At 36.6% G+C, this 14,215-nt stretch overlaps 2 protein-coding genes across 3 annotated transcripts; one reads left to right on the top strand and one right to left on the bottom strand.

Annotated features, from left to right (window-relative positions):
- Window positions 1–259: 259 nt before the first annotated feature.
- On the top strand, window positions 260–5,149 carry gnpnat1 (glucosamine-phosphate N-acetyltransferase 1). Its single transcript, XM_015371581.1, has 6 exons — window positions 260–394; window positions 1,007–1,174; window positions 1,572–1,634; window positions 2,080–2,207; window positions 2,423–2,484; window positions 3,887–5,149. Exons 2-6 carry the CDS (start codon window positions 1,021–1,023, stop codon window positions 4,032–4,034), a joined length of 555 nt encoding a protein of 184 aa, XP_015227067.1. The 5' UTR covers window positions 260–394; window positions 1,007–1,020; the 3' UTR covers window positions 4,035–5,149.
- Window positions 5,150–6,093: 944 nt separating this feature from the next.
- styx (serine/threonine/tyrosine interacting protein) lies at window positions 6,094–13,097 on the bottom strand. Of its 2 annotated transcripts, XM_015371572.1 has the most exons (11): window positions 12,893–13,097; window positions 12,581–12,613; window positions 9,272–9,325; window positions 9,068–9,165; window positions 8,921–8,981; window positions 8,807–8,843; window positions 8,694–8,733; window positions 8,290–8,340; window positions 8,102–8,174; window positions 7,129–7,222; window positions 6,112–6,804 (listed from the first exon to the last, which is right to left on the bottom strand). In XM_015371572.1, exons 1-11 carry the CDS (start codon window positions 12,950–12,952, stop codon window positions 6,731–6,733), a joined length of 675 nt encoding a protein of 224 aa, XP_015227058.1. In that variant the 5' UTR covers window positions 12,953–13,097; the 3' UTR covers window positions 6,112–6,730. The 2 variants fall into 2 exon arrangements, with proteins under 2 accessions (XP_015227059.1, XP_015227058.1); XM_015371573.1 differs by lacking the exon at window positions 12,581–12,613 and having other exon boundaries at window positions 6,094–6,804.
- Window positions 13,098–14,215: the final 1,118 nt, after the last annotated feature.

Here is a 14,215-nt window from a genome sequence, read left to right as displayed (position 1 = left end):
CAAAAAATAAATAACCATACAGTATGGTTATTTATTTTTTGAGCATTTATTTTTAGATATGGCAGAGTTGGTCCTCCATACGCACTAGATTCCTGTTAAAGTATTGCCTGACATTCGCCACCTGCGTGAAAAGAACCAATTGGGAGTCGAAAGAACCGATTCTGCAGTAGAGCCAGATGATGCGGATCCTAAACGGAGAGCCGTACTTCTCTTCAGCTCAGCGTCTGTGCCACGTCACACAGCAGAGCGGCTGTAGGGCGGAAGAAGCAGCAGAAACACCCACGGTGCTTTGCGTAAGCATGAAGCCCAGCCTCATTCACGTTTAACGCTCATCCCTGGTCAGGATCTCCTTGTGAATTTTCACACAGACTGTATCCAACCTGCGTTTTCACAGGTAAGCTAACAGCTCCTCCAGTTAGCAACATTTCCTGATCGTTAGTTGTTGGTGAGTATCTCTGTTTGCCGCTGTTAAAGTGGCCCGATGTTAATATCAGGAAAGAAGTGACTGAAAGCTAACATCATTTTTTTTTTAACTAAGAGATTATTGTAAATTATCTGAATCCACACAGATCCATCCTTATTTTACTTTGTCTGGCAGATCAGTAAAGTGTAAAACTATGTCTATTAGCATGATAACTCCATCTAGGATAAAGGGATCTGTGATTAGGTCTGTGAGGGATGGACCTGTTTCGTTTTACACATCCTGGAAGATATTTGCTTCCGTCTTGGAAACTGTGCATCATGAATGAAGCTGTAGTTTATTGGTGGGTGTGACTGTGTACTCTGGTTTGGCTTGTTTGGTAACCTCCAGAGCCTGAAAATGTTTTACAGAATGAAGGGATATTACTCAGGTCAAAGTTTGGTGTAACTATCAGCAAATATTCTGTCTGGGTCGAACAAATTGACCTGTTTGTACCTTTTACAATTCAATGGAAGAATCATTTAAGTTTTTTTTTTTGTGTTTTATTACATATTTATTGAGTTTTTTTTTGTGTGTGTGTCCTAGACAGAGATTGTGGAATGCTGCTGGACGAGTCTCCACTTTTTGATCCCTCTTTGCTTCAGGAGTTGGACTGGAACAGTAACACTGTGTCCTTCTCACCCCCGATCTCACCATCCAGTCCAGGAGATGACCTGCTGCTCAGGCCTCTGTGTACGGCAGATTTTAATAAAGGTGAGTTTTTATACCTTTATGTATGACCTTTTATTTACACTGGAAAAACAATCTATAAATGAATAAAAAAAAAAAATCTTAAATTAAGTGTATTTACCCTTAATTTGAGGTAGGTAGATTAGATAGTTTGCCAATGGAATGAGTATTTTTACTCTTAAAATAAGATAATTAGATAATATGCACTTGAAATAAGTGTTTTCTTATTTTAAGTGTAAATTGTCTTGTTTCATTGGCAAGATGTCTCTTTTACATCCTCAATCCAAGAACAAATGCACTTATTTTAAGAAAAAATGACTTATCTGGATTTTGATTTTTTTTCCATTGTACACAATCTGAATATTTGATCAGATATTGGATGTAATTTTTCTCTTAATTATCTTTCTGGATTGTTTTCCAGGGTTCTTTGAAGTTCTATCTCAGCTTACCAAGACAGGTGATGTCACACCGGAGCAGTTTGTCAGTAAGTCACACTTAATGTTCCATAAAAAAAAAAAAAAGCCATTTTATTAACGGTGCAAATTCTTTAACTTTGGGTGATTTCAAAGTTTTCTTGACTGCAAGTCTTGCTACTGTTCTGTAACGTATAAAGCTGACATCTGCAATATAAACACATACAGGAGCATATATCCTATTCATTGTTATTTATAATATAATGGAATAAGTGACTGATGTGATTTTGTGCAGGTTTAAACAAACCCATACAGTAATCAAAACTTAGACATAACATAGGAGGGTGTTCTGAGATATCGCCACCTCCTTCCTGTTTTAGGAACGAGCCCCAGTTAAACACAGGAGACCATGTTCCGTGAGAAATGCTGGGAAAAGCCTTGGGACGGTCACAATATAAATATTAAAGCTCACGTTGTAGAAAGACCTGCAGTGACCCGTTTTCTGTTTGTTTCTAGGTAAGTTCAAGCATATGAAGACTACGGGAGACTACTATGTTGTCGTTGTGGAAGACACAAACCTGGGGCAAATTATCGCCACTGCCACGCTGATCATTGAACACAAATTTATTCACTCCTGTGCCAAGGTACAAACTCACTGACCTTTATGTCGAGTTAAATCAATTAGTTACGCATTAATGCACTGATAATTAGGAGGCTAATATATAGTCGGCCTAGTTTTGTAACCAAATACTGTTAAATAAACATACATTTATATTGTTTACTTAAAATCAAGACAAATATATTTTCAGCTTGTAAAAACTGTAAAAAATAAGGATCTGCTGGCCTTTTGTATTTGTAGAGGGGCCGAATAGAAGAGGTGGTTGTCAGTGACGTGTGCAGAGGGAAGCAGCTCGGGAAACTGTGAGTAGGATTGTGCAAACCTGACAACTCCCACAAAACTTTCATACTTATTAAAAAAAATACAGGTGAACAATTATGTTTTACTGCAGATGTAGCAATGTAATACACTTAAAGCCAAAAGCAAATTCAATCTTTAAAGTGGTTTATAATAGTCCACACCAACTTGTCCAAATTTCAGGTCATATTAATGTAAAAATGACATCAGGATAAACAATTTAAAAACTTTTTTTTCACATTTTATGTCACATACTGTAAAAGGGGGTATAAAAAGGAGAGATTTTTATAAAATGAGGGAAAAAGATGTGAAGTTGATAGGGACATTCCTTAGAGGCAGACTGATGGAGCTAGCAGGATTTTGGTTTCCATGAGAAAACAAACTCCTGTTTTATTCCCATGTTTGGACCAGAGTTACCAAACACCATTATTATTTCCATAGTAAACATACATGCCTTGTAAATATCTCCCTCAAACTTGTGAAAGGATGAACTCCAGGCTGATGATACCAAACATCCACTATTTACCATTTTTTCAGGAAATATTAAAGGAACCGGGCCCCATGGAATCAAACCACATCTGAGATTATTTGAACTTCATCAAATTGGAGCACTTTGATAAATGACCTAAAAACGAGGTTCAGAAAATTTAGATAATCAAATTCTGGCATAGTGCCTGGTTTAATTAGCGGTTTTTATAGAGCCAATGCAAAGCTGACAGCTTTCTAAACATTGCTAAACTCCATCCAACCAAACCTGAAAGGAATTAAAACTCATATTAGAAAGCAGCCCTTTGGTTGGTAGTTTTTTCCTCTTCTTGCCTGCAGCACTCACTAATGAGGAAAAATCGCCACTATCAGTAATATACAAATGTAGTAAATATGAGTTTATAAGGTTTTTTGTCAGGTTTTTTTACATTCATAAAAATGCATCTTTCCAAACATCATTTTTGACACAACAATACTTGTATAATTCCCAGCGCCAGTGAACACGTGGTGGCAGTATCATAATGTGGGTTTTCTTTAGAAACAAGTGGTGATTGAGTACAGTAAGAAATGCTTTTCGGTTTCAAACTAAACTAAACTGAAGTGAAGTAGACCATACAGGTTCAAATGAACAGAAGAACTTTGCATGAGGAGTTGGGAATGGACAAGTTCAGAACTAAATTTGAAAAAGAGAATCTGTAGAAAGACGCTGCAGACCAGGTTTCTTTACAATCAGATCGACTTTCAGCTGCTGAAACACAACATATATGTCTGTGTTTCAGATTAATTTTTCATTTCTGGGGAAAAAAAAGTAAATTTTCATACCAAAAATACCAGGTATTTTTATCAGAGATGTTTTAGAGCTGCAGGGTTACTAATGACCTTTTTCTCACACCTTTCTTCTCCATTTACTTTTTCTTGCAGGTTAGTGTCGACGCTTACGCTTCTCAGCAAAAAACTGAACTGCTATAAAATCACTCTGGAGTGTTCTCCCAAAAACAAACCTTTCTACCAAAAATTTGGCTACAGCGCTTCAGACGAGACTTACATGCAGTGCAGATTCTTCGACTGAGAGACGAGACTTTAACGCCCAGCCCCCACCAGTTATTGGCTCATGGACCATTCGTCATGACATCAGAAGTTGGATCCGGGTCTGGTTGGCCCTGTTGGTGGGGGGGAGGTGGTACTGGGACTGGGTTTGATTTTTGATCTCACCTGACAACAAATCTGAATTGTGAACAGGATTAAACGAGTCGGTTCGTGGAAGCCCAGTTTGACATCATAATCCCACCTTTGGTAACCGCTGCTACCTCACCAGGGTGGGTATTTGATGTTATTGTTCCCTTTGTCTTAAGAGAAATGCAAATGTATTGTCTTATTTTCATATAAAAAAGGACTACGGTTTGAATACAAAAGGACTACAAACATAATTTGACTGCTATTCTGTAAGTATGAAAAAAAAATCCTGTAAAAGCATTGAATTTTGAAAAAAACTTTCCATTATTATTTAAAGTCACCATCAATAATATAACGCTTTTATCTAATGTTCACGAGGAACTACCATGATATCCGGGTTTTATTTGGATTTCACTTTTCTAGTCTGTCTGCTCGGTACAAAGTGCTCTTTCTCTCAGCTGTTTTTTGTCGGATACCGGGAATGAAGTTTTAGGGTGTAGGAAGACTGTTAGACCATTTCCAGCAGGGGTAAATGTTTTAAAAAGCATTATGTAAAATTTCTTTTTTTTTTTTTTTTTTTTAGGTAACTGGATTCAGCACTAAGCATTTTGTAACTGAAACAAATACAAGTGATTTTTGAAAGTTCACTTTATTTAAGATTTTGTAGTTCAGTTTTATAATTATGCTTTTATTCTGGGGAACATATTTAAAATAACTTATTTCCAGATGTTAATCCAATAAAATATTCTATGATCTACAGCACTTCTCTCACTTTTCTGTGAAATTACCCAACAGATCAGCTTTATAGACAAGTGTCAGGAAGCTGCACCGTAAATTCACAGGATGCGCTTATTTATTAAATGCAATGAATGATCTTGACAAGGGGGGAAATAAACCATTTTTCACACATCAGCCTCAAAGCTTTTTAGTTGTATTTAAATAGAAATTAAGCCATATTTACTGTTTAACATGTCAACACAATACCAGCCAGTTATGTGGGGAAGCATCTTATTAAAAAAAGTTTTGATTCATATTGTTAAAATTACTTTTTTCAAACAGTGTATTGTAACTGTTTACTTCTGTCTCTAATGATTTTGCTTAAAGCTAATAAGAATAAATTCTGGCTTCTTACAAAACCGGAATATAAGAAGACTGGAGAATTTTAGCACAAAATACTGACCAGCAACTCTGTTTACAAAAGAGATGCACTAGTGCAGAGTTTGGGCTCCTTTTATGAAATACTGCATCTATATACAACATGGCTACTGGACATTTGGATCACTGTTTTATTCTAAAATGGCCTTTGCCTTAAAAGTCTCAAGGCTGCTTTTCCAATGATGGCTTTTTTCTTTCCACTTAACTTTCACATCATACAGTATGACGCATCGGACAGCCACATCCTTCAACTTAAACGTGCCTGCCCGCCGTGTCAATAGTGAATCTAGTCTGCTTGGTAACACAAATCAATCTTCAACCAAGGTTGTGTATTAAATATATTTTAAAATCGGCCTTAAATATTAATTTTGAGGTTGATGTAAGCGATAACCATCAGCAATAATGAAAATAACTAAAATAGGGCTGAAACATTTAATCAGATGAATCAATTATTGAAATAATCATCAACTAATTTAGTAATCGATTAATCATCAACTGGAGTATAGACTCTAAAATATGCCTATAGCTCACGGTGATGCACTTATGGCAGTAATTATAAAATTATATTATATATTTGTAAAAATATATAAACATTTTGCATATAAGACAAAACACTTCATCTGTCAATATGCTCGATCCAGAACTTCAAGTGGAAAAGTTTGAGTTTCAACATGTTTAATTTAGTAAAAAAAAATCTTCCTTAAGGAACCTTTTGCTATCCGATTATTAATCGTAAAAATAATCAGATTAATTGAAATGCAAAATAATCATTAGTAGCAGGCCTAAAATCAAATCAATCTCACTTTGAGCTAAATAACAAATTTTCACATTTATTTAGACACTCTGCACACTGAGTTAGCATAAAGGATTGATTACAAAAATGCTGCAGTCCACCTATTCCTGGACAACTAAAACAAATGTACATAAATAATGGACACATATGTACAGTACTCAGGACTTATTTTTATTAAGCAGTGTTTAGCAGTTTCCTGTTCTCGACTGTCCCAAACATTAAGCTGTAGTAGTTCAGGACCGTATCACTCCTGAAATAAAGGCATAGCTACTCCTTACTTCCTCTGCTGGGCGACATCTTGGCTCTGCTCCCTTTTGCAGATATCCCCAATTAGGTCTTCTTTACTAATTCAAGTATTCAAAGTGCATTATTGCAATACTGTCCCGCTGCAAATGCAAAATGCTTAAATACTATAAAACTGCAAAAAAAAAAAAAAAAACTCCCATCAGTGCATTTTGCTCAGAAAAAAACAACTATCCAATTTGACCTTCAGTACTCTATGTCTCAGACATGAGTAACTCAGCCTCCCTCCCTCCTCCCCTTAGAAAATGTTCAAATATTTACATTTTCAATCCCATTAAAAATGTAAAAAACATGAAAAAAAAAAGAGTGCACTGTGCCACACAGCTTAAAGTCTGTAAAGCTCAGCCGTTCTGCGTTGCAGTGACCTGCATTGCTCCAAAATCTTCATCCTCCTCCAGGCTGCGTTTCCGGCTACCTATCAGTGGAGATTAAATGGAGACATGAGTTAAAGACTTTATTTGATTTAATTTGTTAATATAGTGAAAGGTATATTTTTTTAAATATACTTTAAATCCATAAAGAATACCATAACATCCCTTTTCATTGTATAATCATAACAATGTTATCATTGTTTAACAGAGGAAACTTTTAATGCACTGCAGTTTTAATAGGAAGTAATGTTTTGTGCTGCAAGAACTTAAATGGAAAAAACAAAAGAAAAACATGCATTTTCGCCAGAACTGGTACATTTCTTCAAAGCAGAGACAGGAAATAAATGTACAGTTAAACCTAAACCAACCTGGCATTCCAGCTTGTAGAGAAAAGGACCTGCCCAGCTGCATCGGTGACATCATTTTAATGGTCAATTTGGCCAGATAGATTGCTTCATATTCCTACAAAAACAGCCAAAATTAACTCGATGCTGAAGGTGACAGCAATCATTCGGCTTAATGACATCCAACGCATTTCTTGTTCTAATGCTTCTAAATGTGTTTAGCAATGTATGGATTCATAAATCTAAATATATAATGTACTTTAAACTACCTACAGTTAAATCAGTATCCCAAATTTATTTATAACTATGTAATAAAGAAAATATTTTATGTCTTAGGTAGTAAAATAAAATAGAGCTGTGATCCGTTTTTTTTTCTGATGTTCAAATTTAAAAATGAAACATTTCTAATCTAAAAAGTAAGGTTTTCCTTATATGTTTCAACTCGACTAACTCTAACCGTAACCAAGCAGAGGAACAGGCTGGATGTAGAGAACAGCCTGTTATCAGCTTTTTCACACCAAACTATTGGATCTCATGAAAGCAGCTCAGGTGTCTCAATGAAAACAGTAAAACTATTTTAAATGTGGTTATAAGGAAGTTACTCAATTTTATAAATGCAGGTTTATATGATTTTTTTTTCCGATTCCTTACTAACCTCAAGAAAACATATTTATCTTTTTATTTGAGATGGAAAAAATAAAATGCCTAAGAATTACATGCTCAAATAAAAAAAAATTAAGTTAATATCGTTTTTTTATTTTATAATAATTTATCATATGTTCCACATTTGGAAAGTCATCAGTACTTTTGACTGAGTGGGATACTCATTGAAAGACAAAATGTCCAAAGGGACAAACAAGTCAAAAAAGGTTGGGAACCACTGCTCTAGAGTATGCTGACCTACCAGCTGTTTGCATGGATACTTTTTATTTATTCTTCTCTTAATGATAAACTGGAGCAGCTTTATTTCTAAAGCTCATTTTCTCTGCAACCTCACCTGTAGTTGGTGGACAAAACCAACATTGGGGTTGATGCAGAATCTCCTCTCCTGTACGTAGCTGAATGCATCCCTGCAGGGAGTTAAATCCACAGCCTCAAAATTACTAAAAAGCATTTTAAACCCTAAAAATCTGGGTTGTTTACTGCTTTACTTAAAAAATGTTTGAAAAGACAGGAAACAATTACCTGTATTTCATCCCAAATGTTTCCATAAGGTAGGCAATCACTAAGGCAGCACTAAACAGAAGTAAACACAGGGTAACTCAGTCAGTGACAGCTGATAAAATTTCATTTTGACTTAAAAAAAAACAAAACAACCTTTAGTAAGTTAATATATACAACAAATTCTAATAGGTACAAATCTTCTTTTAAATATCAATCTTTTAATAAATAAAACAATTCTATTGTACATATTTTCTATTAACATCAAACTTTAACCAGAACAAATAGCAGAAATAACCATTTAAATTACGCCATTATGAGTTTTTATTGTTCAGTAAAAAAGTGAAATAAACTGAAGAAGAGATAAAGAACATTATCTCTACTTCAGTTTGCTGAAAGGCACCTTTTAACTTTAGAAAACATCTCACCTTCTCGAGATCCCTGCGTTACCGTGAACAAGTACCTTTCCTACGGGAGTAGAACGAAATGTTTGATTAAAATAGAAAACATTTAAACCTAATAAAGCAGCAATGTTCCTTACCATCTGTTGCCAAGCAGCTATCAATAAACTCTTTAGTCTACAAAAGGAAATAGAAAAGGCAGCATAATGTAAACAATGTTTCCAAACAGATTATAATCCTAATCTGTAACTTACCATAGGAAAAAAACGAATTATATTTTCTACTGGATTGTCAGCAATATCTAAAACAAGATATCTGCAAGAAGGAACGTTTATGAAATTAGACTCGGTTAATACATATAGCATTGGTGTTCTAAGCATTTTAGGTTAATTTGCTCTTACCTAAATCTATGAGAGAAATTAGGTTTTATAAAATTGGCTTCAATGTCTTGACGGACACAGACAATATGTGTTATGCCGTGTCTCTCAAGAGTTGGCAGCTAGAAGAAGACAAAACAAAGAACAGTGAGTGGAACAAAGGAGGATGTGTTCTTTACCTTTAGATAAGCCGGTTTAATAACAGAGGATGATGCCTGGTGGCTTTACCTTGCTTTTCATTGCAGCAGAGTAGGGCCCTAAAAACAGTCCAGGTAAAATCTCCTAAACAGAGATATACAATGACACGGAATCAGCAAAGACAGCACATGATCCAGTCTTAGTAGTAATGTCACAAGACGGGTGAAATAATAATATTTCTGGTTCTCAAAAATCACATTTACAAGAAAACTATTTCAGATCAACAAAAATAAAAGCTGGCATTAAATGATTTTACTGATAAACAATTAGAAGAGAGGTCTGGATGATCAGCTTTCCAACTGAAGAAAAAACATTGATCAGGCATATAATTACAACTACTGACAAGTGGATCTAGTTTTCACTTCAGTCATATTGATGACAGAGTTCCATACAAGGTGCATTTCCAGAATGTGGCCAAGAAGGTTCTGTTCTCTAGAATATATGTTACTGTTAACAAAACAGCCTTAAACTGGAGGCAACCAGACTTTTAGCTGTTTTCCAAACATGTTTCAATGCTTAATGGGGGAAATCAACAGTTAAACTAAAATACAAACACCCAAACCAAAGCTGAGCGGCATTGTTGATGAGTACCGGTGTAGCCAGGACTGCTAAGACACCATACAGCAACTACACTAAAGGACCAAAGGAAGGAAGCCATGTTGAGGAAGCCACACAAGCACAGTCATGATTGAAATGGCAACATGCCAAACAACAGACTAAAGGCCAATTTATGCTTTTGACGCATAGCCTCCTCCACCGTCAAATCTGTCTCTGAGTGACCATGCCCCCCGTGCAGAGGTTCTGCAACCATTGTCGCACACCTTAAAAAAAATCCAGACTACGTGCCGGCAGGTCGCAAACCCACATAGACCTCAGGCTGAAGAGCGCAGACAAAAAGCAGCTGTGATTGGTACTTGGTATGCCTTTCCGGCTGTCTGCGTGGTCGTCCTTCTCGATTCAGTGCCGGGGTGCGCCATTTTTAAATACCGAGGAACAACTTTGACAATTACCACGAAAGGTTAATCGGTCTTTTTGCCAACTCCACTAACAGAAGCTGTTCTTCTTCAATGTCTTTTCGTGTGTTTCATATTTGGCATCCAAAGCAGAGAAAAATCACATCAAAACACTGAGCCATAACCCCTCCCATTGCAGTTGTTATGACGGCTCTTCAGAACAGCTACTGAAGATGGGAAAGATACTCCTGCTGTGATAGGAAAAAAAAACTGTGCAATAAACCTATAACTTATGGCTCAAGGCGATTAGACTTTAGAGCTTCTGTAAGTTCCCTACAAAGGTCAACGTATAGATCCAAGTATCTGCAGCTATTTGCCAACACAGACTTCCCAACTCGTTTAAAGCGAGTTTAAAGGAAAAAAGACCCAGCTCCAGTTGGGATTAGAATCGGGTTTTAACACTAAAACTAAATTAAAAACATTTAAAGTCAGTTGAGGCCTGTATTATTTACAGATTGTATTATCCAGTGTTCAAACAGGTTCTAAATAGGTCTGAACGATTTATCCAAAAATTTAAATTGCGATTATTTTTAACCAAAACTACAATTTTATTCAGATTTTCCTTTGCACTAACCCCAAGCTTGTACAGGTTTTTTCAGAGCTTGCTTGCCCAGAGTCCATTATTACAGGACTTTACTGTAACCAATGTGTAAAAAGTGTTTACTTCTATTTGCATACATGGATCTACATGCTAGCTACAACTAGCTCCATCTTTCAGGAAGAGACAAAACCCCTTCAAGCATTTAATCACCACTCAAAGGGCTGGAGGGAGAAATTTAGTGTCTTACTCTTGTTTTATATAGTGTGATTAAAAATGAGTGTCTCTACGATTTAAAAATGTATTTTTGTTACATTCCCCAGCCCTAGTTTTAAAGCAGCATCAATCACAGAGGATCAAAATCTGTTTAAGGCATAGTGGTGAAGTTTCTTTTTTCAGGTGGATCATCAAAATAAGTGGTCCTCCTAATTGTCAATCATTCTGATGATATGTTTAAGTAAGGCTGTCCTACTTTCTCGTCCCCGTTTTCACCTAACGGTGGTGATTCTGACAAAGTGGAAACATTGAAGATCTCCTTTTCAAAAGTAAGCTTGTATGAGCGATGCAAACAGCAACTTTTAAACAGCATGCACACTTGTGCACGCTCTCACAAGCGTTAGACATTCCATCTAAGGAGCGGGTACAGGGTTGTGCATGTGCTTTTTTCTTTTTTTTAAGTGGAGAGGGTGGGTCTTTTCAAAAATTCACAAAAATCCTCCACTGTTTGTGTCTCAGAAACAAAACATTTCAAAAACAAATTAAAAAAATAATTTGACTAAAAGAAGTTACCGTATTTAACTTCACAGATGACTGTAAAATCTATTTAACACATGTTACAGTTAAACTTAACAGAAAGCAAAACCTAGGGCTGAATGATAAAAAAAAAACATTTTACTAGAGTATATTTGTGGCTCCTTGTAACTCCTACTCTAAACAATGTTAGAAATTATCCCAGTAGTTGACGTATATGCAGTAATGCAGAATTTACTTCAGTCCATCCTTGATTATAAAACACCTGAGCAATGCTAGATTTACTGGTCCGTCTGCATTCCCAGTCTAGCCAAGGTCACAAGCTCTGGATTGTAGCCACTGCAGGACGGCAGGACTCACCATAAGAGATGAGAAGCTGTGTCGAGCAGGAGCAGCACAGAGTTTCTCCATATCAAGAGAGAAATTACATTATTCAGGCATCCAGTTAGGATGCTCTCTATAAGTCTATCTTGGGAGATTTTCCAGGCACGCCCAACTGGTAGTTACCATAAAGCAGAACCAGAACATGCAAAATGAGCTTTAAATCCATACTGGGCGATGACTGTTTTTACCTGGCTTTCCTTGTTTTCAATGAGCCCAGAAACCCAATCTAAAATTAGTAAAAGGCATTGGATGGACACACATGACCACATGCTGCAGCATAATGCACATTACCAGAATGATAAAATGGTTTGGGAATTACTTGAGAAGCAAGAACTCCCCAGAGTCACTCCAACAGAGTATCTTTAGGATCCATGGACGGCCCAACTTGCACTTAACAATAAACTGTTTCAGTATTCTCAATGTCTTATTGATAATACATCAAGGACCTAACCAATAATAAATAGGTGGCCATAATATACTAACCTCCCTTTCGATCAATTACCTAATTTTTTATATTTAATTAAAATGTCTGATCTGAGTACTTTAGGGATGAACTGAGATATGAATGTGGTTTTGATATAACCTATAAAATAACAAAACTTGTACTGAAGGGGAAACTCCTGAAGATATCCAAAATAGAGTAATCTAACATACCTGCATTTCTCTTCTCATCGGATAAGCCCAGTCCTGTAACAACAAATGTATAAGAGAGTTTTACCCGGAGGAGATCATTAATCCCAATTTTATTTTGACCTGTGCATACGTGGCTAATGCTAGCTAGCCTCACAGTGTTGACTCAGTCAAGAAATATATCAAATTTCACATTTTTTCAACATAAATCTGAGCTTTGAATATAAATACCACCCTGTTATATCTGCACAAAGTCTCACAAAAAGCCTGAGTGTCTATTTTCTCGGACAACAAGGCAGTTAGTTAGCTTAGCTTAGCTGCTGAGGCTGAGCTCACCAAAAGCTCCTCCTTGGTCGCAGGCAGAGACGGAAACTGCAATTTGTTTTGCTCCTCCATTCTGCCGTCTTCTCGAGCGTCACTTGCGTTTCAGATGTTTGTTTTATTTTAGCTTATTTGTGTCAGTGGGGTTAGCTGGATAAGAAATGCAGTTTGTGAAGAGGTTCCACATGCGAGTCCGCCATGCTGCTAACTGACAACAGTGTCACGTGACTCTTCAACCGACAGCAAGAAGAAGGCGCCTGTGGGCGGGTGTGGGGAAATACAGACGAAATGGCGACATCTAGTGGATAGAAATTATATTTGCTAATGAATCCACTATGTTTTCTTTATCTAAAGAATGAGAATCAAAGTTTACTGCCTAGTAGGTTTACACTTAAAAGGAATTTGACAAATTAGATATAGAACCTATAGCTATATACACACAATATAAAACATACAATATATAGTATATAGCAATATAAAATATACACAGTAGACTGTGCCTTAATGTAACACAGGAGGTCTGGAGATGCTACATTAATGTAGCTTCTAGGTCCTGAACAGGGGAGGGAGAGATGCAGTGTCAGTGTCACGGGGGTCTCTGGGCCTTGTTGATAAGGCTGGTAGCGAATGAAAAGAAACTGTTCTTGTGGCGTGAGGTTTTGGTCTTTATGGGCCGCATCCTCCTGCCAGAGGGAAGTGTCTGAAACTGTTTGTGGCTGGGGTGCGAGGGATCAGTAAAAATCTTCCCTGCATGTCTCAGAGTCCTGGAGGCATACAGATCCTGGAGCAATGGCGTAACTATCAGTAAGCAGAGACTGCAGTTGCTTAGGGGCCCCTGGCCTCTTAGGGGCCCCGTCACTGACAGTTAGTTGGCTCCCTATGCAATTGAGGACTAGGACGTCTATTTGCAGATGTAATACTGTGAAAAATTCCTCTCAAACCCACCTGATACTACATTGACTGACCGGACCTTATTTATACCCCAACACATGGCAGATTTCCTCATGATAGTGAGCCGTTTAAACATGACACCAATAGCAAAGCAAACAGTGGTACTTTTCATTACAATGTTAATAACTGTATAATTCATTAGACGGTTGGTAAAAAAATACACTCATATAATATGTTTCAAACCGCCATAAAGATCTTAAAAGAATGATATATTTTAGTATTTTATATTTTACAGTGCGACTTGGAATTATGGGTAATCCAGAGCGTAGATTAAAAGCATAACTGTTATGTATGTGTTGTTAGTGATGATGGATGCCAAAATGAGGTACTTAAGCAGAGTCCAAAAAAGAAAAAACAATGAAGAGCTGCTGGAAGAACGGAAAAAAC

This window comes from Cyprinodon variegatus, unplaced genomic scaffold, assembly GCF_000732505.1.
Source record: "Cyprinodon variegatus isolate N-32 unplaced genomic scaffold, C_variegatus-1.0 Scaffold61, whole genome shotgun sequence".
Lineage (NCBI taxonomy): Eukaryota > Metazoa > Chordata > Actinopteri > Cyprinodontiformes > Cyprinodontidae > Cyprinodon > Cyprinodon variegatus.
This window is presented reverse-complemented; position numbering and strand designations above follow the sequence as displayed.